At 46.9% G+C, this 24150-nt stretch overlaps 1 protein-coding gene across 2 annotated transcripts in view; it reads left to right on the top strand.

The window, feature by feature from the left end:
* The window catches only part of LOC147725066 (speriolin-like protein), a 156960-nt gene extending 134069 nt beyond the window's left edge, over positions 1 to 22891 (top strand). For both annotated transcript variants that reach the window (XM_086966530.1, XM_086966529.1), the window contains one exon: positions 22559 to 22891. In XM_086966530.1, coding sequence (XP_086822656.1) covers positions 22559 to 22891 — 333 coding nt within the window. The remainder of the gene's footprint in view (positions 1 to 22558) is intronic.
* Positions 22892 to 24150: the final 1259 nt, after the last annotated feature.

Genomic DNA, 24150 nt, shown 5'->3' with positions numbered 1-24150 from the left:
TTATCTTGTCTTCTTTCAGCTGTTACGCCTCTTACATTGAACATTATGATGTAAATCAAGTATATAAGCTATGTATTGTCAATAAACGTTGGCGCGCTCATCTATCCCTTCTGACATCCTGTGTGGTGGTCAGAACATGATATCCTGATTCCTTTATGAGGAATAAAACCCTTAGAAACTCTTACGCCACGGACTCTGTTTTCCTTCTTTCCGATTGAGTTATTATTGATTAAGTACTTACCTGCATAGAAATTAAGAGAGTAAATTAATTATTTACATCAGGCGAGTGGGTGGATTGGTAAATTCTTTCAGGATCCTATAAAGTTCTATGTGGGAGTTCAATGCCTGATTGATTCTATCACCTAGGTAGTTTTTTTGGGCTGTGGCTATATGGTCCATTTGGCGCTTGTGTGTTGTTTTATAGTCTTGTCTGTCTGTGGCATTTTTTGTGTGTCTCCATTTATGTTCTGCCTTTTTAGCAGCAGGTTTGTCAATTTTCAGGTCTGGTGTAAACCAGGGGCAGAGTTTATGAGGGCATTTGACTTGTTTCATCCGGGCGATTTTGCTAGAGGGATTTGGCTGCCTCATTGGGGAGATCTAAATCTAATGGTGAAAGGAGGACAAAATTAGCAGAAAAGGAATCTAAGTTTATTTTATTCCAGAACCTACTTAACCTGGACTCTTTCAAGGGGTCTTGTCGGGTCGGTATGCCCAGTATTTGGAATTTTAGCACATGGTGGTCAGACCATAGGACTGGGATTGGTTGGTCAACCTTCACCAGGGGTGAGTTAGTGAATAGAAGATCTGAGGTGTGACCAGCTATATGGGTGGGGCCAGTCACCAGTTGGTTAAGGCCTAGGGTGTTTAGGCTGGAAACAAGATCATCTGAGTGTGGATCGGACAATAGTTCTGCATGGTAATTTAAATCTCCCAAAAGGAGAAAGTTGTCAGCGGCCAGGACATTTGCTGCAATTTTCTTCTGTCAGAAGGCTAGTAAAGTGACTTTTGTTGCCAGGGGGTCGATAGAGTAGGGCGCCTCTCCAGGTCCCCTTTCTGTATTTAAATCTGTATTTAAAAATACAGATTTTACCCTAGTCTGTTTGGATGGTGTCAATAATGTATACATTGGTATTGGCCCTAAAAGCTATAGCTATGCCCTCCGCCTCTTTTATCTTTTCAGTCCAGTCTGGTCACCTGATAGCCATGGGGGAGGGCTAAGGAGATATCAGGTTGCGAAGACTCGTGGAGCCATGTCTCGGTGATAAAAATTGGTCTGGTTTTTCTGAGTCCAGTAGAGACCAGATTTCCAGAGCATGTTTAGGGACAGAGCGGGCGTTGCAGTATAAACCAGCTAATTTGTTTTGATTAGATGTTGCAGTACTATTAGAGGGTTTTCTGAGGCATAGACTTAATGTTGTGGAAGGTTGGCTATTATATGAGGAAAGTTTATGATGACTTTTGGGACCCTTGGTCGTCTGAATGGGGATAATACCTTCCCCGGGGGAGGATATTTTATTGAGTGAGCGGAGCTCTTGACTAGAGTACAGTAATATAGCCATAGAGGGGCTAAGATGATGGCCTGTGGCAAAATGGGCAGAGTGGCCGGCGACGGTCAGGCACGGACGGGCTAGCCTTTGGCTCTGCACACTTCCTGAAGAGTGACAGGAAGTGGGCGGGACAGCAGCAGCGTGTGGAACATGTGGAGCGCTGACCTAGTGCTCAGAGATACTGTGGGCTCAAAATGGTGGTGCTATTACCCTCCGTACAATCGGCACTTGCCGCGACGGACCAGGGCAGCACAGTAAAGAAAGGTGAGCGGCGCGATTTTAAAAGTAATTTTTAAAAATGTGGTTGAGATTCAGCAACTATGTCTGACCTGTCTTCATTCGTTCTGATTCGGTTTCTATGTCATCACTAATACTATAATGACTAGCTAAGATCACCACCCCCTTTGTGCACCCCTGTCACTTGACTTACCAGCTCCTAGTCTTTTCAGCAGGGTTCATCTAGACCTAGTGTATCTATGTCCCCTATTTCTGGAAATATGATGACTAGTCAAATAAGATTAAGAATGTGTCAGGGGAGGTCAACCCTGCGTTTTAATTGACCGCTTCAGAGCACATATTAAAATCAAGGGGATGTGTGGTAGCAGGTAGGGAACGCCCCTAAAACCTCTGGGGTTGTTGGTGGAATTGGTAGGCATGGGAAAGCAACCCTAAGAGACACGCAGTAATTTCAGAAGTCCTCAGACAATGCAGGCAAAATCTCAATTTCCAAGTCAGAGGGCAACGGTCTGGTGGCCCATGAAAAGGCCTTCAAGGACCAGAGTGCTAGGTGCGGGTGGGGCTAGGCTACCAGGCCTGCAGAAGGGTCTCAGTCAAGGCTTCATTAAATGGCATTAAGAGCTCTGATGTGCTACATCCCGGGCCACAAGATTTAAGGTTGATCTTTTGTCTCCACTCGAAGCAACTGCAAGCCTAGCACCTCGCGGCTGTTTACCACCACGACAAAAGCATGCAATTTGATTGCCTCTGGTAAAGTATCCTGGAGTTTTGTATGTCAAAGTATAAGTCATCATCAGCGTAATGAGGGGGGAGAAATGATCTGCCTCCCCATCACAGTCCTAATTGTGGGGAACATCCTCAGTCAGGAAAAGCATTGGAGTCAGGGCAAAAGAGGGCTACTGCCTTCCTGAGATACTGACTTTTGAGGCAAGGGGACAGTGGTCTGAGGTTGAGCCATGTTTATGGTATAGTGCAACACAGGGTGCACCTCAAGCGAAGCTGGTTCCAGATCCGCAATCTTTTTTTATTAGAAATTCAACAGGAATGTCAGCAGCCATAATACATATAATGCTATTTATTTGTCCATAGATCAACATACAGCTGGGCTTATGATGAGTAACAGGATTATGGCATAAAACAATTAAGGGAAAAAACAAAAAATGTAAATAAAGACAATAACAATTAACATTGCAGTGCAGGGCCATAGACTGGTAATTCGTAATGGGTTAGCCCGAATCCCAATCATTAACAGATTTGAGTGTCACATCAATCAGTAGGTTCTGGATGGAGCAGTAGGTATGAACGAAGCAGCTGCCATGTTTTTGGGTCTGGAAGCAGGGACGCATAGACATCACTGGTTGTGTCACAGTACATCAAGTCTTTCAGCCAGGCCTCCACCAACGGTGGGGACGACCCACCCCAATGCAAAGATAACTGCAGTTTGGCTTGCAGCAGCGCTATTGCAGCAAATTGCCTAATACCGACTCGCCGAAGGACAAACTCCAGCAGTGCCAGCAATGGAGAAGGCGTTAGCTCAGACTCAATCATTCGTACCAAATGACCAAAGACAGCCTCCCAAAAAGTTAAAACAGCAGGGCAATTCCACGCTAGGTGGATAAAATCGGCATGTTCCATTGTACACCTCGTGCAGTTATCTGGCCTATTCTGATCCATCTTAGAAACCAACACAGGGGTAACATACACCCTATGCAAATACTTGAAGTGCAAGAGTTTGGGCTTATGTATTTGATACATATTGGATATGCTAACAACAGTAGGCCCACATCTTGTCGGTCAGGCGGTGTGCCAGATTCCTCTCCCAAGCCGCCCTCATCCGCTCACCCATCGCCGGCCGGAGTGTCTGTGCAAGGTGGTACAGCCAGGAGACCAGGTGTATACTGTTGGGTGTCACTATTGCCAGATCCGCAATCTAAGCCGGTGGTCAATCTGGCACTGGGGTCTCCGGAGCCAAGGACCATGCTGACAAGTCAACTGGTTGAGCCTGTAGAAAGGTAGTAAATGCATGGCCTGGCACTTTGGGCACAGCGGGCTGAGGAGGTATGGGTTCATTTGGCATCTGGGGAGGAGCCACTTGCCAAAGCCCAACTGGACGCCTCAACGGATCCATGAGGCCTAAGGGGCACCAAATAAAACCAAAAACATCTTGAAAAGCTCCAGCATGGTCTTTTTGAAAGCTGAGATGTGCTGCAGAGTCGGCGATGGCCTGAACCAAAAATAGGACCAAAGTCAGACATCAAAGCAAGTTTCGGGCCTTTAGAATCTAGACTGAGGCCTCTCCTCTGAGCAAGCACATTGAGGCAAAGAGCCCTGTTTGGACTCTTTGTGCTTCCTTTTTTACTTTTTTTCTCAACTTTGTCATGGACTTACCCTAAGATGGAGATCAGGAATGGAACCGGTGGGGGGCGTGGCCAGCTACATGGCCGGGTAGGACGTGCCTCTGCGTGGCTCCTGAAGAAACTGCGATAGATCCGACAAAAATAGCTCTTAAAACCTGAAAATAACGAAGAATCAAGGAGCGGACTCGGGGCTGCATCGCCGGAGCCAAAAGTGCAGAGAAATACTCCCGACAACAAGCTGAAATCTGGGTCGAAACTTTGCTGGCGCGAAACACCCGTCCCCAAGATGGCGGCTAACGGCGCTCCGCCGGCCAGAACACTACGATATCCCAACACCGGAGCTGGCCGCGCTGGGAGCTGTCACCCACCCGGGACCGGAGAGAGACCCTGGCTGGCGACGGAGCGGCCCCGCGGCCCCCCTTCCTTCTGGTACCAGAGATCAAGGACGCCGGAATGCCTGCCGATCGCAGAGACCGAGAGAACGCCTGACGGAGCCCTGATCCCCCGCAGGGTCCGGCTGCGGGCGATCCGAGGACCAGGAGGGAGCCGCTGCGGCGGGGGGCTGCGAATCCGGAGACAAGGGAGTAGCCAGAGGGTGGGTGCGCCTGAAAGACGTGGCGGTGAGCCTCCCTCGCACGGCGACCGCGCACAACCGGTGCTGCTAGGACCAGCTAGGTCAGAGCTGGCTGCTGTGTCGGCGATCCCCCCGCGCTGGGGAATACAACAGGGAGAGTCGGTGCCTGGTGAGTGAGCGGCAGCCCTCCCCCCCCCCTCATAACGGGACAATACTCTTACCCTGGACACTCTATGCGACGGCTAGGACCAGCGGCCTGCAATACGGAGGAGACACACTGAAGGAGAGGTCCCCTCCGCGCAGTAGCCCCGTCGCACACCATCTTGGGAGCTAACAGACGGCTGTGCCTGACACCCCGGAACCTTGGCCCCGGAGGCGCAGCACCACGCCCGGGTAAGCCCGAGGTACGTGACCCCCCCCCCTTATATAGCCTGAGGGACCCTGCTGACCCTACGATCCGTCAGCACGGAGAGGCGGCCTGCTACGGTAGCCCCGCGGGGCTCGGACTTCTGGAGGGCCTCCCATTGCCTCTGACTGTGGGAAAGTGAGCCTGTTGCAGACTGCGCGACTTGGCCAGTGGCGTGGCCCCCCTGGAGGGTGCAGGAGGGCCGCGCGGACTTCAATTTGGCCCCACACCCTCTCCTCCCACCCTGCCTCTCCGTGCAAGGCTAGCCCGGGGGTGATTCGAGCGAGCCCCCTTCCCCCCCCCCCCCCCCCCCCTCCCCACCTGCTGCCGCAAAATTCAACTCCTGAACGGGGCACTACTGCGTGATGGGGAAGAGAGACCCAGTGGCGAGACCAGCGAGGCAGGACACCATCGACAACTATGCCTCGACACGGGCACAGAAAGAGACGACCCCTATGGGAGTGGGCACACGCACAGATACCGCCATGCTTCTAGAGGCGATCCAAGCCTCGAGGACAGACATTCAAGACTCGAGAGCGGCACTAGAGACCAAAATAGGTGAAGTGGGCTCTGAAGTCCTCCTGTTGTGCCAGGACTTCCGAAACTTGACTGAACGAGTGACTACGGCGGAGACCAGAATCGGCGAACGGAAGAGTCCCTCACCACCCTCCGAAAAGATATGACTGAGTTACAGGCATCGCACAGACAGCTGCTGTGGAGAGTAGACGACGCCGAAAATAGGGCAAGACGAAACAACCTACGTTTCGTAGGATTTAGAGAGGGAATTGAGAAGACGGATGTAGCGGCCTTCTTGCATTCCTGGCTAACGTCCATGTTTCCCCAGGCCCCTTTTTCAAGCTGTTTTGTCATCGAAAGGGCACACAGGGCCCTGTTAGTGAAACCGCCGGAGGGAGCGCGACCACGACCGATCATTGCACGATTTCTTAATTTTGCAGACAGAGATCTCATCCTGAGAGAAGCGCGGACAAAGGGGGAACTTCGATTTGAGAACACTAATGTTATGATCTTCCCAGACTACAGTCAAGATGTGCAAAAACAAAGACGCTCCTATGACTCAGTGAAAGCAAAGCTGCGAGACTTGCACATATCGTACATGCTGCTCTTCCCTGCGAAATTGAAAGTTTTATTCAAGGGTAGGTCTCACTTCTTCAACCGTCCGGAGGAGGCCTGGCAGTGGTTGGAAGAGAGACCCCTGCTACGGGAAGCTGAAGAGGAAGGTCGTAGAATCCGAAACGAAATGGCGGCCGGCAATTTCCGGAAGAGTCCGCCCAAGGCCCAAAGATCGCAAAATCCACGGACAAGACGACACTCGCAGTTAACTCCATATCCGGATCATCCTGTGATGGGCCGAGGAGGCCGGAACATGACTCTGACTACAGAAAACGATCCGGTGCCGGGATCCAGGTTCAGCTGTCTGGCACACCACACAGAGACGGAGACGGAGAATGAGGAAAGTAATCATATGTCAGACATAGAGGAACAGACGGAACAATCTCTTCACCCTCTAGTCGCCGCAATCCGAGAGCTGGAACAAGGAGCGACTGGCAATTCGGACGAGCAAGACATTGAAACGCAAGATTCCCACTCCTGAGGAACTGTAGAGCTGTGATCCGAAACAGCAGTTCCTCGCTTTGGGAACACGCATGTTGCAAGCACTTTTTCTTTTTGTGTGGACTCATACCATTATCTGTTGGTTAGTTGGCGCCTATAGTGGCCCACACGGCAAGGGTAGACCCGTCCCGCTGTTAGCTGGACAGTCGAATCCCGAGAGACCTAGTGGGAGCCTAAGTTAGAGCCCTAGAGATAACCTAGTTGGGGTTGCTAGTGGGAGGGCGACAGACCTTTGCCACCTGAAAGTCCTGTGCGTCAATTTTTGTACGGATGGGATGGACGGGAGGAGAAGGTGGGAAGGGGGATTTTCGAACAGTTCTGTTGAAGGGAAGTTGGGAGGGAGGGGTGGGGAAACAGTTAGTTGAACAAAGTCATGTACATTGGTGCGACATGCTATTCTCCTACACCAGGAACCGTCCACACCATCTGGATTTTACTCTAGAATGGCAAGTGCATTAGTAACACAACCTACAGACCACGGGAAACTCAGTGTCCTGACATGGAATGTGAACGGACTTGGTAATAAGATTAAAAGAGGACTAGTAAATGTCTACCTTAAAAGAATAGGCCCAGATATAATTTTCCTACAGGAAACTCACATTAAGGGTACCAACTGCTCTTTGATAGCCAGGGGACGGCATAAAGCTCTGGTACACGCGGGCTACACAACTGATTCCAGAGGGCTAGCAATCATTATAAAGATCACCTCCCCGTTCTGTACCACGCGCACCTGGGTAGACCCTCTGGGGACCTGTGTGGGGGTTCAGGGGACATGGCATAGATGCACATATACGCTGGTATCAGTGTACGCACCGCCCAAACTACAGGCGAACACACTTCGGACATTAGCCAACATACTTCTCGACACTGCTGACACCATTCAAATAGTGGGTGGAGACTTCAACGATGTAATGGATAGAGTGATGGACCGATCCGGAGTGCCAACCACCAGGGGAAGCCAGACCCCCCTAGCCCAGATGATTACCACTATAGGCCTCACTGATGTCTGGAGGTGGCTGCACCCGGACCAATTAGCCTATTTGTTTTACTCAGCCGCACACAAAGTGTTCTCAAGACATACATATTCATGTCCAGACAGGACTTGACCATAGATGTTGCAGCGGAATACAAGGCAAGGGGAATCTCTGATCACTCGCTGCTGCTGGTGAAAGTGGGTCAGAATCGGGGTGCTGAAGGGGCCTCCTGGCGCCTCGCTGCATGGGACCTTAAAAATGCAACGGTGCTTAGAGGTGTGAGAGCAGACGCGCGGGTATACATAGCCGAGAATGAGGGAACAGTTGGCTCGGGGGTAACCCTATGGGGGGGGGGATTTATTTTATAGAGCGCAGTTGTTGCCCGAGGGCGTCCAAGCGCTGGGATAACCGTGACCTACAGAGAACAGGGAGGAAGGAACAGCAGTTTAGCAAGCGGATGTAAATAAGTAAGTCTTCAGTTGCTTACGGAACATAGTAAGGTTCTGAGTGGCTCTAAGATGGAGTGGCAGAGTGTTCCAGGCCTTGGATGCGTTGTAAGTAAACGTCCTTCCGCCGGTTCTAGATCTTTTTATTCTTGGGACCATTGCTAAGAGAGACTGGCTGGAACGGAGACTTCGATTTGGGATATAGTGGGTAACCAGATCACGGGTGATGATGGGTCCCATGTCCCAGAAGGCTTGATGGGCTATGCATAGCGTTTTGAACAGAACTCTCTGCCGGACCGGGAGCCAATGAAGGTTAGTCAGTCCGGTCCTCACTGAGTGTCTGCGAGGGATTTTGAGTAAAAGGCGAGCTGCGCAGTTCTGAACAGTCTGTAGCCTACGGAGGGTGTATTCTGGTGCACCCAGGTAAAGTGCATTGTTAAAATCAAGGCGTGAGTGAATGAGACCATGAATGGCTGCCTGTTTGGCTTCCATAGGGAGGAGTGGAAAAATTTTATTTAGCACTCTCAAGATGCCAAAACAGGTGGCGGAAAGTTTTGTGGCTTGGACATTGAAAGATAGAGAACTGTCCAGCCACACTCCGAGACTTTTGATGGTGTTTTTTGGGGTAAGGGGGGGTCCTAGGCAAGGGGGCCATAGGGAGGGGGGGAAGTGTCGGTTCTGAGGGTCCTAGGAGCATCAGCTCAGTTTTGTCTCCGTTCAGTTTCAGGGATGATGACGACATCCAGTTCCTCACTTCTTCCAGGCCTTCTCTGAGCCCGCCTGGCGCAGTTCGGGAGGCCTCCTGCGCCAGTGAGACCACCAGCTGCGTGTCGTCCGCATATGAGATGATCTTGACTCCAAATGGCTGGACGACACTTGCCAGCGGTCTCATATATAAGTTGAATAGAGCAGGGCTCAGAGAGGAGCCCTGAGGAACTCCACAATTCAGAGGTCTGCTGGAAGAGACGGAGTCGCCATCAAAAACCCTGAACGATCTGTTCCCCAGAAAGGATTCAAACCATGCCAAGGCCCTATCCTTAATCCCCACACAGGACAGGCGGCTCAGTAAGGTGTCATGACTGACCGTGTCAAATGCCGCGCTTAGATCAAGGAGGATCACTGCCACTGATCCTCCCTGATCCAGGATTTTTCTCGTTTCCTCTATGACCATGAGGAGGGCGGTCTCTTGTCCCGTGCTTGGGTCTGAAACCCGTCTGGGTAGGATCCAGTATGTGGTGCTCTTCTAGATAGTTCACTAGCTGTTGGTTCACATATTTCTCCAGAACCTTGCTCAACCAGGGGAGCAGAGAGATAGGGCGATAGTTAGCAAGGTCAGACGGGTCCAGATTGGGTTTCTTGATCAATGACCTGACCATTGCTTGCTTCCAGACGGTTGGAACAGTGCCGGAGGAGATGGAAGAGTTTAGTACCTCTCTGATGACAGGCAAGGTGGTATGGGATGCTGCCATTAGGATGTCAGGAGGGGCAGGGTCGGCCGGAGAACCTGATTTGACACTAAGGGCTAGTGATTCTAGGGTGGAGAGGTTTAGAGGGGGAAAGTGGGTTAAGCTGTATGGAGTGGGGGGGTGTGGCGGGCTGGGGAGGTTGGTAGGTTGAATCCCTAAAACCGGTGATGAGAGACAGAATAAAAAATAGACTGGGAGAGGAACGGAGGAAACTCCAGGAGGAAGTAGCTGCAGTTGAGCGGGCCATAGTAGTATTAGAGAGAAAACATCTGGCTACGAGAAGTCCCGAGACCCTACGGAGACTGGTGGATACACAGCGCCAATATAGGGAATTAGTAACTGATGAGGCAAAGACTCAGAACCTGGCCACCCTTCACCGCCTATACAACGTTGGGGATAAGTCAGGCAAACTCCTGGCGTGGCTTAGTAGAAAGGAACGGGCAGCGAGATGGGTGGAACATGTTAGGGATGCAGAAGGGGTGCTTGCTAGTACAGATCTACACATTGCAGAGATCTTTGCTACCTACTATGAACGCTTCTATACAGCCAGAGACTTAGGCACGTGAGAAGCTGCTCTTCAATATATGGAACCGACCGATCTTCCCTCGTTAGATCCTGAGGCCCCTAAGACGCTCGAGGCTGACATCACGATGGAGGATATCTCGGTAGCCATTGCTAGACTAAGAGTTGGAAAGACACCGGGACCGAATGGTTTTCCGGCAGAATTTTTCAAGTGCACAGCGGACATTTTGGCCCCACACTTGAGGAACCTCTTCCTAGGAGCATATCAGGAGGGGAGGCTCCCCACTGACCTCTCCATGGCGACAATCATACCAAATTATAAAGAGGGCAAACCACGGGAGGACTGCGCGTCCTACCGACCCATTTCCCTCCTAAATACTGAGGTGAAACTCCTCGCGACTGTCTTGGCGCTACGATTGAGGTCGGTGATCCCGGACCTAATACATTTAGATCAAACCGGCTTCCTACCAGACAGGGCCACTAAGCTAAACCTTAGACGCACCCACAACTGGCAACAGGAGGTGAAAGATAGGGAGCCGCCACACTGGTTTCTCTCACTTGATGCTGAGAAAGCCTTCGATGCGGTTCACTGTCCGTTCCTGGAAGGTGTCCTACAAAAATTTGGTTTTGGTTCTAAATTTCAGACCTGGGTCCGACTCCTATAGACCAATACACAAGCTAAAGTGAGGGTGAATAGGAGACTGTCGCGTGAATTCCAGATCTAGAGAGGGACACGGCAAGGCTGCCCTCTGTCACCCCTCCTATTCACACTTACCATCGAGATCCTGGCAGCTAGAGTCCGGCAGAATCCAAAGATCACTGGATTCCGTATAACCGATATGGAACTGGCTCAAGAGAAGCTATCCCTCTACGCGGACGATGTACTGCTGTACATCACCAATCCGGAAACGACCGTTCCGGAGCTGTTCCTGGAACTGGAACGCTATGGTAGATACTCCGGCTATACAATAAACTGGCATAAATCGATCATATACGACCTCAGGGGCAGTGACCGCTGGACGACGTTGCCAGGATAACTGATTGCTACAACTGAGGGCTTTCAGTATCTCGGGATCTGCATCACCCTTGATAGGAAACTCGCTTCAGAAAAACATAGAGAGGATCATGCTGAACTCGTGGACCGCTGGCGACAGCTACCACTTACACTCTTGGGTCGAGTGGCCATGTACAAAATGATTATTCTCCCCAAATATTTATACGCCCTACAGAACGAATACTATTTACTCCCGGACACGCTACTGAATAAAATCCACTCGGATCTCAGGGCCTTTCTCTGGCTCGGTAAACAACCCAGAATAGCACTAGCCACTCTCCAACGGCACCAATATAGTGGAGGAATCTCACTCCCTAACCTAGAAGCCTACTACTGGGCTGAACACATGACCCCAATTAATGAATGGCTACATGCCCAGGCAGATCATCCCACATATGCCCTAGAACGACATAAACTGTCCCCACACAATCTACTGTATTACTTATACGGAGGCTCTGCACGGAAGTCATTGCTTCCAGCTACTGTTATTACATTACGTGCATGGAACAAGGCCATGAAACGAACAGGCTGGGAGAAGACACCCACCCGGCAGACGCCACTGTGGCACTGCAAGTGGCTAACTGAACTTCATAGACTTAAAGGATTTAAAAGGTGGGACGACATTGGAATCTCCACAATAGGAGACGTGATTGCTAGGGGGGAATTGAAATCCTTTCAGGCCCTGAAGTCAGAGTTTGGGCTCCAACACTCACAGCTCTTCAAATACACTCAGCTGTGCCATGCTTGGAGGGCACAGAACATACACCTATCGGGACTTCCAGAATATGCACCATTAGAGGGTAGGCTCCTGCAAGAACAGATACAAGGGAAGGCGGTCTCACTCACCTACAAAACCTTAACCAACAATATGCTGGGGAATCTGGCGAAACTTAGAGATACTTGGGAGGGTGAGGTGGGAGCACTTGATGACATAGATTGGGACATAGTGTTAATGCATCCCCGTGAGGTGGTGATTAAGTCTAGGCTTCGCCTCATCCAATACAACGTGCTACACAGAACCTATTATGATAGGGCGAGACTCCACAAAATGGGGAAAACAGAAGACACTATATGCCTCCGATGCCACAGAGAAGGTGGAGATTTTTATCACATACTATGGACATGTGATGTGATACAAACCTACTGGAACCACGTCTTTATGGAACTAAGGGAGATTTTGGAGGTCCCAATTGCACAGGAGCCCAAGCTGGCTCTACTGGGAATGACTAACGACGTGGACCTGCCACGCCCTCTCCTGGTGTTCCTGGTTTTGGCCCTAGTAGTAGCAAAGAGAGACATTGCGAAACACTGGGGGTCACCAACCCCCCCGAGCTTGGAGGAGTGAAGAAGAGGGCTAGACCTCTACATGGCGGCCGAGAGAGTGACCTATAAATCTAGATGGATGTCCTTGGAAGTTTTAAAAAGGTTTGGTCCAGGTGGAGGCACTACCATGGTCTGGATGGGGGGCCGGGAGGGAGATGAACACATTAACAGTCTGGAAATCTACACAGGCGCCGGAGGGAGGGACTGGGAGAGGACGCTGAGAGTTACCTGTTCCTCGGATAGATGGACACTACACCTGTATAATATGAGACGTAACAGCAAAGTACGATTGTGGAGGGGCGGGAGAGGGAGTAGTGGGTTTAATGTTGGTAATTACATGACTGTACTGTTGAGTTATGAACAAAATGCAAATAAAAATATTTTAAGAGGAATGGAACCGGTCCAGCCTCGTAACTTGGAGTGGGAGCAACCTTGATTCTTATGCTAGGCAAGGTAGACTTTAGCTCTTTGCTCACTGGTGGCCTTTGGATGCATCGGCGAGCATTTGTAACAGGACTTGGAGTCATGCTTGGTGCTGAGGCACCAAAGACCAACATTGCTCATGTCCATGACGGACAGAACCCCAAGGTCTGGGTTAAGCCCTGCAGTTTGGGGTTTGACATGCCTGAAGACTTCTACAAAGGCTTGATTATAAAGCTTTAGAAAAAGATGAAAATAGAAGAAGCTATCCTCCGAATCCACTTCAACTGGTATGGAAAAAGAGGAACTGATGTTGGTGCACAGGAGTAATGCAGATTGCCCCTCATGCGCATGCAAAAGAGCTACTGTAAATGGTTTCTGATCTAGTCTATAGTTAGAGGACATTCAAGAAGTGAGGAATCTGCCTTTAGAAGTATACATCAGAAATCTTGGTACAGTAACAGTCTAAATGTTCATCCTCAAAAGGGACATGACGGTGGCACGAATGATGAGGCTCCAATATCTTTTTTTCTCCTTGTGGAGTCCCTTAGGGTAGATGACACAGTTGCAGAGTAAAATGCATCTTTCCTAGCTTATCTGTTAAGCTGATTCTTGACCACTGTGGACCTGATGTCTCTCAGTCTTTCAACAAGCAGATGCCCTCCTGATCTTCTTTACCATATTTTCACAAAATTTTGTTTTGGGTGGAATATGCATCAAGTAGGCATACCACACAGGGTTAGGGATAGGGCTGCCACGTTTTCACCATGCTTATGTGTAACATTTCCATGTTTCTATTTGTTTTTGTGTAAAAATTCAATCTCTAATTTGTGACATCTTGAGTGACACTGCATTGACAATTACATTTTTGACTCAAAGCAGAAAAAAGCCATACCAGTCCTACATGGAATTACATCCAGGAATTGGGTTGGTCCAAAGAAGCTGCCAAACGCACTGGCACTGCTGTGATTCAACAGGCCGTGCTGGTGAAGGGACATGGTGCAAATCATGTGGTCTGCCCCGCTAAAGTCCTTGTGGCACGTGTCTCCAAAGAAGTAGCCAAACTTACTGTGTCATTGGTCCAGCCAGTACTGGCACTGCTTCAACTCAAAAGACTGTGCTGGTGAACGATTGGATCAGAGCAAAGGAAGGGGAATTTCTGAGCAACAAGAACCCTAGACCCCCCTATTTCTACACAATACCTAAGATCCATAAAGATTTGGAAAAAACCACCTGGACACACCATTGTGATTGAGTAAATTTTGGAACCTATCTCAAAATTCACAGATGCGTTCCTCAGACCCATTGTACAGAAAATAGGGACACCAAAGCACTGCTAAACCTATTAAAAGATCTAAGGTACAACCCTGACATACATCTTCTTATGGGTTTGGATGTGGAGAGCCTCTATACAAGTCTTGCGCATACGGAAACTCTCAACATCATTGAGGAGGTCCTTTTTGAGGAAGAGTGGACCTATCTATCATGATTCTGCCACACCAGTTTCCTGGTGCACCTTGTCTGGCACCTGTTTACTATTGTTTTTTACCAATGCTTGTTGCAGACTATGATGTTACCAAGGCCTATTTCCCTTCTCAGCTCCAGTAGTTTACCTGTGAGCTGGAATCTGGAAGCTCCTTTCTGAGCCCTTTAAATAGGGGCCACGCCCTGTTCTCAATGCTGGTTATAGAGAACCCTGGGCTTGAGCAGAAGCTGTTCCTGTTCTCCGGTTGCTGAAAGAAGATTCCGGTTACAGCAAGGAAACCTCTGTTTTCTTTTCCCAGGTTGTAGATCCTCTCTCAGCTACAATCAGGTAGGATTGTTCCTTTCTTAACAACAGCATTGTGAAAGGAACTACGTGCTGTTTTTGTTATTTGCTGATTTGTTATTTTGCATTTTGAAAGAAAGTTGCATATCGTGCTGAAGCGCTCTTTGAGCATGTACATGTTTTGGTAATTTTGGTACTTTGTACATCGCACTGAAGCGCTCTTTGGTCATTTACATGTTTGGTGATTCTGGCATTTTTGTATATCGGGCTGAAGTGCTCTTTGGTCCTTTTCATGTTTGGTGATTTTGGCAACTTGGCACATCGCGCTGAAGCGCTCTTTGGGCATTTACATATTGATGACTGGCATTTTGGGCGCTGAAGCGCTTTTGGGGGATTTGCATATCTGATGACTTTGGCATTGTGTCACATCGTGCTGAAGGTCTCTTTAAACATTTGCATATTTTGACTCAGTGCATCGCGCTGATGCGCTTCCTGGACATTTGCATATTTGATCTCTGATACATAGCGCTGAAGCGCTCCCTTGGGCATTTTATTATTAATCTGCCTCATTAGCATATGTAATGTGTTGTGTATTGCAAAAAGGTTATTGGAAGTACCACTGTGATATTTAACAGTGGTTAAAGCACATCATTACGGAAACATTGTGTCCAAAGCCAAGTGGCTCTTTATATGAATGTGTGCTTTGTTTTAAAACATGGTTGTTTAGCCATAACATTGTATCCTTGAGAATTATAGGAACAAAAATTGCCAGTGAAGCCTGAGAAGACGTACACAATGACTGTTCTATGCATAACCTGCTTTACTTTTACAGGTCTCCCTCCCCGCACTACCCTCCATAATTCCCTTCCCCCCCGTCTAGCCACTTTGATACTCAGTGCAGTTAAGCTTGAGTCAAGGCTGCTGGAAGGTGGGCTTCTTGAGGGTACTGCTCCTGAGGAACCAAACGGAATTTTACCAGTTCTGACACTATTAGACACCTAGAAACCTGATTATGGAACGCTGCAAGTGGGCTCTTACCCAGAACTTCTTCCAATTCGAAGATACAGTATACCTCCAGGGACACAGGACCAGTATGGGCAGTACTTTTGCCCCGAGCGTAGTCGGCCTTTATGTCCATTATCTGGAAACCAACAGGATACTTGTACCTCCCAACTCTTTTCGGAACCATATCAAGCTATGGGAGAGGTACATTGACAATGTGCTGGTGGTCTGGGAAGGTGACAAGAATACGGCGTGGAACTTCCTATTTTGGCTCAATACACAGAATGAATTCCTGAAATTTACCAGTACTATAGGTAGAAAAGAACTAGTCTTCTTGGACCTGCACATCATAGTGGAAGGAGACGGGAGATTAAGAACGACAACACATGAAAAGGTCACGGTGAAAAACTGCCTTTTACTCTACAACAGCTTCCATCCCCGCCACCTCAAAAAGAATCTTCCCTTTGGCAGTTCCTGAGGCTCAGGACAAACTGTTCAGAATTACGAGACTACAAGACTCAGGCAAATCATCTAGCTGAGAAGCTACTGATGAGGTATCCCAGTAGAATGGTCTCACAAGCGAAAAAGCGGGCACAAAACAATAACAGAGAGTCTCTCTTAGAGCCACCGGTCACAAAAGAAAAGGAGGACAGGCACAACGACTTACAACATAGCAGCAAATGCAGTCTCCAAAATCATCAGTAGGCACTGGCGCATCCTGAACAGTGGCTCCATGACAAGACTGCGCCCGATGTTCTCCCACAGAACAGGCAAACTTTTGAAAGACATCCTGGTGCATACACGTCCAAATAAGAACTCAAAGGCAAGGATGACCACCCAGGAGACCCTAGCCCCCGTGATGGGACATTACCCTTGTGGTGATTGCAGTGTCTGCCACTTAACCAAACCAACCAAAACCTTCACACTAAGCAACAAAATAACGTGGCAGCTCAGAAAATTCACGAACTGCAACACTGAGAGAGTTGTGTTCATGGTTACATGCCCATGTGATCTCAAGTACATTGGGATGACCACCAGGAAAGTTAAGACTCAGATTTGCGAACATCGGACAATGCACAATGCGAGAGGACTACTACAAAAATGTCAGCCCATTATATTGAAAAGAGGCACACTGCTCAAGACTTCAAATGAGTTATACTAAAATCAATGGAGAACCATGAATCAGAAGAGAGGAGTTTAAGAGAAGCAAATGAATGATTCCACATAGTGGATAGCTGTAAATGTTGAATAACACTGGTGAAGGGACAAAGAAAGGGTAGATCCTATGCTTAAACTGGGATGCGCGAAAACCCTTTTTTCGGTCTCATCTGGATTTAGTGTCTCTGCTTCAGGCGCTGCATTTTTTTCATCTGTGTGCGGTTGGGACAAACCAGAACCAGAAATGAGTAGGTTTAAGGTCTTCTGTTGTACAACATCTTTCAAAGTGGTCAAATGTAACAAGGAGCATCTATGCAAAGTGACTCTATGGAAGTATTCTTTTGAAGCAGTCAACCTAATCCACTAATAACTTGATTTGAGACTGTGAGACCCTCATTAAGGGTTTCCAGAAAGTCTTCATGTCCTTAGGGAGATAATTCAAGAATATTTTTATGGATTTCCACTGGACTCTGTAATAATGGTCCAACAAGGCCTTTTTGAATCAGAGTCCTGCTACACTGCCCATCTTCCAGCCTAAAACATTGTATCTTTTAATGTGTTAGGTTTATTATGCCCCACTGGGTTACAGGCATCTCACCATAGGACTTAGAGGTAGACTTAATGGCTTGACTGGGGACTGGGGGCCCTACCACTGGTGAGGGGGGTCCATCTACAGAGAGTCTGAAGAATAATCCTTCTGGAAGTCACCAACATTGGTTCCTCTACAAAAAGTCTGAAGAATAAATCCTTCTGGAAACCACCACCATTGGGAGGGTCCCTCTATAGAGAGTCTGATGAATACATGATTTTTCTCTCAGAACAGAAGATTTAGCATATAAACCGCGCATGCTTCAATGACAATGACAGTAGACCTAATGTTTCAAAAGCAAATGTCTGTAGGTTGAGTGCCTTAATGCTAAGTGGCATGATGATGAGTCAATGTTCATGATGCCCTCGACAGTAAACCTGCAAAATCTTTGGTGTTGACATCATTCTGCTACACTGTTTACGGGCACGACAAGGAAAGGATTTCCTCCTTCTGCTGTACAATCGGTACGCGGTAGTTTAATTCCCGCCTCACTTCCCTGATTTTTCCGTGGACCAGCCGTTCTCCTACGATTGCTGTTGGGTGCAGCTTATACAAGAAAAAAAGCATGTGAGCTGCCCCTCCAATCAATCGCGCACCGCGCTGCGGGCGCTCTGCCTTATGACACCTCTGCTACTCAATACAGAATATTCACTTGATTTACAGTCTACCTCCAATCGTGCAGCCTTTGTGCTGGCTGAGCAGATAATCTCCCATCCAGTCCCTGTCCTGAGGAGAACCTACACTAATCACGGTTCGAAACGTGTTGACCCCCAGCCTGTGACAAGAAAGAAGGGTGCAGCTAGGGACTAAATAATACCACTTCTGTGGGCCCTTGCTGTTAATCTTAAAAACATTCCATCACAGGTGTTGTGAGACAGGCAGGCAAGCCCATTCCACCTTTAGATCCGCCTGTCCACTGGTATTCTAGTCAAAGGACTGGTTTCTTCCCACTTGTAAATATTGTTCGTTGTGTAAAGGTTGTCCATGTCGCAATCAGTTTGCAATGTAATTTGTTTGAAGTTTTTTGTTGGTGTTGTGAAGTCTTCAGTATTTACCTTAAATGTTTGTATATTTGTATATATTGTACACATAACTGTACGTTTTTTAACTAACTGTTTTGACAGAAATTTCCTTTGATGTCATGTTTTTGATGAACTAATGAAAATTGATTATAAATGAAAATAAATTCGTTTGTAATATATAACTGTTGGCCACGCAGCACATATTGGCTGTGTGTGTCTTGATTTCCCTTGAAATAATCCTGATCATCCATTTTGTTCTGTTTATCAGACATCAGCGTTAAGCCAGTCCTCTTCAGCAACCAGGCCATGACAACATCTCTCTTCGAGGTCGGAATCCTTGCAAGTAATTGGGCCTGATGTTTGGAGTAGAGGTGTTGTTTATGTCTATTCCTTTCTCTGCATCTCGCCCTGGGGGAGTCCTTAAGAACAGAGAACTTATTGAAGAAGACACTTTGTTCGCTGGCTTATGGTTTTTCAGCAGCTCTCTGATCTCCTGCCTCTTGAGGTTATCTTCCATCTTACCTCTGCCACTAAGCATGATGCTATGCTTCCATGACATCACCTTACATTAAAGTCACATGCCATGCATAGAGAGACCTCAGGGCCAACGTCTTTGGGGACGCTGCTATGGTTCTATGTCATTACTCTGTATTATGGCCTCAAGGACAGGTGCCTCTCCTTTCCTAGTGGACCTACATTTCTCTAGGCTAAGAGGTCATCATAATCTGAATACTCTAGGTTCAGTGGCCTGAGGATGATGACCTTGCCAAAACTGAGACCCCACTCAGTTTTGGCCACGTCTACCTGGCATTGTGGACTCCATAGGAGGCAAGAATCAGCATCATGGACATCTCTCTTCAATGGATATTAGAAGGCGACTTGGGTAGGGGGTCGGAAGGGAACTCGCAGGATTTGTCAGTTAATACCTGTTATGATTTATGCTGTCCCTGTTGCGTTATCACCCACCTCCATAACACAGGTAATTACAATGTCTATTACTAGTCACAGCGATGGCAGGCACGGATCTCCACAACTATAGGAAATGTACAAGGCTCTGACACTGCAGGATTGTCTCTAATGACCAGAAAATATGTAGCAATGCCTATTATACTGAAGAAAATGGGAAATAGCTGTCAACCTTCACTCACTGAATATCTGCTGTTGTTTGACCTGTTGCATAGATTATGATGCATTTGCATTATACAGCATATGTAACACCTACTGTTAAAATATTGGAAAACTCAAAAACAGATTTAAACAAAAGAATGATGGACACCTCTCTTCCGACTCTATCTCAACATCATGGAACACTCTAAATTACACAATGCATCTCAGTGACATCTCTGAGGTATAAATCAGAAGACCAGAAGGAATTTGGCACAGACAGAGCTCCTTCACAGTTCTTTAGCTGGTCCTCGAATCATATTTAGACAATAGTCACATTCTGAAAACCTGTTCATGAAGAACATGAAAGGTGTATGTAGGTGATATACACTAGAAAGTTTTAAAATGCCTGAAATTACATAAGGAATGTTATGTGAACAGAAAGAGAAGAATGGTTGAGCCTTGTGTTCAGGGTTCCTTCTCACAAGAGCAGCACAATGAACCTTACAACAAAGCAATTAAACACTGCAGTGGAGTTGTGGTTGAGAGAAGAGAGATGGAAAAAAGTAAAGATAACTAGGTTGAAATAGCATGGTCTGGAGGGACAGCTGAACATTGTGGCTTAAAGATGGGGTTTCATCTGAATGGGTTTAGCTGGATCAGGACAGAGATGGAGTTACACATCTGGATGGGTTTAGCTGGATCAGGACAGATGGAATTATAGCCATTGAAGGCATTCTAGTACAAGGCCTAATATCTCCCTTTCTCTTTGCATTCTCTGGACTCAAACCCAGTGAAATAGCAGCAGCTGGTCTAGAGGGATTCACCAGTAGTTCTTGTAATGAAGTTAGAGAGCCTGGACTCTGTTCAGTTAGTAGGGTGGTTGTCACAGCAGTGCATTGGTATCCCAAGTGGAACGTAATCTACAAAATCCTGATCTATCTCTATACTCTTCAGAAACTCACAAGCACTTGTACTTTTGTCCCTAACTAGTCCTTCACTAGTTTGTCACTATTACACCTCTGTGGTTATTAACCATAGTATCCAAAATGGAATCAGGACTGGTAAAATGATCAAACATTTCGTGATCTTTGACCTTTTTACCCAGTAACCCCAGTTAATACAGATGCCTGATATTTATACATTAGCTAAATCTTAGATGCTATTACCCTCCTTCATCCTCACCCATCAACCTCCCAATGAGTATGGAACCACTCTCTTGCAAAGGATAACCTGTGTCGAAACAAACTGCTCAGAGGCAGACCACTGCTAGCAATTCTTTTATCAAAACTCCCTTAACTACCTTCCACTCTGTGCCATTCCCATTGCTATCTCTGGACTCTGCTTTTGTTTTTAAGTAAGGATAAATTGCTTACCTGTAATCCTAGTTCACTTGCAGAGGAATCCTTGCAAAGTGATAAACACTAATTACCTCCAGGGTCCCCGCACGTGGGCCGGATTATTCAGTGCTTATTATATTGGTGCGGATCCCCTGGAAGAGAAGGACAAATGTTTACCTGTAATCCTAGTTCTAGTACTAGGGGAATCCTCATCAGAGTCATAAGCACTGAATAGTACCACCCATGTTTGGGGACCCCGGAGGTCCCGCACTTGGGCGCGACTATTCACTGCTTATGACTATTAATGAGGACCCCCTGGAAGAGAACCAGAACTTTTAAGGAGCTAGATATAACTAATAGTTTTGTTCCATAGGACACGCTTGGTTGAATGTTTTCATAGAGATAGACACAGAACTGCAAGACCAGTGACATGGTAGAGCAGCATCCCTTCAATCATTCTACTTCTACTAGCAACCCTGTCCTGCTACTTTGTTCAGCTATGTATTGTCAACAAACTGGTAAACTGTAATGCTTGTGTGCTAGTTACTCCCAAAGGGTTCCAAATGAAAGTGGAAAGCTTAGAGATGATGTGTGGGGGGAACCAATAAGTGACAATGAAGATGACCCACTCTGGGACCGGGGAACCCATACTCCTGTGGGTCTTTAGGGTGCGGACAGTCCTATGGGATCAAGTCTCAAACACTGCCAGGAGTTTAAAAATAAATACTAGACATGCATCACCACCTTCCAGGATAAAGCCTACAACCTGCAGGTGGCTCATGGCACCCTGTAACCACTCGGACAGCCGACTGGTATTTCCCAAGTTCGATTTTTGTGACAATATCCACTGGTAATGAAGGTACACTTATCGAATGTACGGCTGTGAATGACCATAGGCTTGTTACCTGGCCGCAGCAGGCTGGAGAGCTCCAAAGATCTTTGAGTAGATCTTAAGGTTGAGCTGCTCTGATAATCTTTGAGTAGAGGCTGCAGAGATTGGTTGGAGGTGAAACTGTAACAATTATACAATAAGAATTTGATTGGGCTTGTATTACCTTTTCATCAACATTAATCGGTAAGCTACTGCAACATCAGCAAGAACTGAAAACTGCATATGAGGAAAATTTGGTTTGGGTTCAACTAGATGGTTAGCATACCAAAATCTAGAAAAAGTATCTTGAAATACTGATTAGGGTCCCTTAGGATCTAAATGAGATTTTTACATTGCATTAAGTCACTAAACAGTGCAAAGTCCATGGCTGTGTTAATCTTCTTTTGAGCTTCCTCCAAAGACAATCGGGGGGCATATCTTTACAAACATTGCGAGAAGGAAAGAAAACTTAGATGGGAAAAGCAGACTGATCATTGAAAAAAGAATAATAAGATCAGTAACTAAGATATTTAAAAGGAATTTTTTAAAGGTTTTTCAGAAAGGATCAGAGTGAGGGTAGAATCAGGTTGAAGGTCAGGATTGCCAAACTTTGACTGAGAAGTGAGAAAAGCTGAAAATAATGGTGTGCTTGTATTTGATCTCATTTCATTGTGAAAAAGTTACAGTAAAATGTGTTAAGTTAATGCAATGCACTACAAACAAACTACCTTTGCATTGTTTTACAGGCCACCTCATGCCGTAGCACAGGCAAAGTGGATGAAGAACAGAAATCAAACCTGAAGCTAAGGTACAAATGCATCATGGACAAACTGTCGCAGTTTGACTATGACCCCTGCGTCCACCCGGGATTTTCGGAGTACATCGTAAACCTCTTCGGAATCCTGAAGGAAAGGCCGCAACCTGGGTCCGAGGAACTCAAGCACCTCATGGACCCAGAAAACCTGAAGAAGATGGCCACCTCAACCGTGCCTGAGAGTGACCTGCAGGACGTGCTCATCCTGCTCAAGTGCTTGACTCAGCTGTCTAAAGAGGATGGCAAGCCAGTCTTTGTCTGGTAAATAAAAGTCTCCCAGAAATCGACGCTTCCACACCTCATTAAATGACCCTGCAGCACAAAAATTTGGACTAGGCGCCGTGTATTCATTTACCGAAGACCTATCGATGGCGTTTCACACTATGATTAGTGGAGAGCTGAAGGTCTGATTACACCGTTGAGGTTTCAGGTCCCCAACATTCTGAGACCACTTATTTGCAAGCTGGCACAAACCCATTTGATGCCCAATGCCATGAGCACCCAAAGAATGCCTACTGGCATCTGTAGTGAGTGAAGTAGCCCCCTAGTTGTACTTTGAGGCCCATTTTGTCTCATTACAAGCAGTGCACGGTGTAGATCTCTGCAGAGGGAAGCACCCTACACATGTATGAGATGCAATGAGGCCTGTCCTTTTGTACTGCAGGCCAGAGCCATTACAGCAATAGAAAATGTCTAGGCTTCACCTTCAAGGTACATAAAAAAAAACATAAAATTGTCTATTACAAAACTGTTTGATACACAATAGCTCTTAACATGAATTCAAACACAAAGAACATCATTTTTCCTAGAAGAGATTTCAAGTAAATTTGCAAAGGCGGGCTGGATTCCAGTTCAAGCACAGCTCTTCCAATGGTCAGCTGAAGAGATCACACAAGATGCTGCACATGACACCACCAAAGCCAAAATCCATCACAACTGATGGTCTTACACTGATCATTATCTAAGCCACATTATTTCAATTTAAGTTCATAAATTGTATTTTATTCCCAACATTTTTACGATTTCTTGTAGAGCAACTCAGCTCTAAAGACCAGCAGAGCAGGCTATGGAGAAAGCACCTTACTGAACCATGAGCTTCTCAACCAGAGCTGCTCTGTCGGGCTAAGTTTAGATGAGATTATGGTGAGGAGAAGTAGGAACATGTTTTTAGGGTAGTTGTACACAGCACACTGTTTAGTAGCTGTCCTTTTACACATATTGCAAAAGATAATTTTTATATATACTTTTATAGCACAAAACTAAGATTAAGCTGTCACTTTTTTTTTCAATATCAATCTTCATTTTTAAGTGGCTTTATTAGGCAAATTAGGAAACACTACCCCTCACTCTAAGTCATTCAAGAAGTATGGTGCGGTAGAATTGGCCAGTGGAAAATCCATTGAAAGGGATATAAGGCTGCATTAACTCCCTCATTTCAACTATTAATCAACATCCTATCCATGCACCCATTCTTTCATGAAATACCATTAGGAATTTGGGTGTGGAAAAACTACGGGCCTGTGC

The sequence above is a fragment of the Lissotriton vulgaris genome, chromosome 4_1, assembly GCF_964263255.1.
Source record: "Lissotriton vulgaris chromosome 4_1, aLisVul1.2, whole genome shotgun sequence".
Classification (NCBI taxonomy): Eukaryota; Metazoa; Chordata; class Amphibia; order Caudata; family Salamandridae; genus Lissotriton; species Lissotriton vulgaris.
The sequence above is the reverse complement of the archived record's forward strand: the minus strand, read 5'-3'. Positions and strand labels throughout refer to the sequence as shown.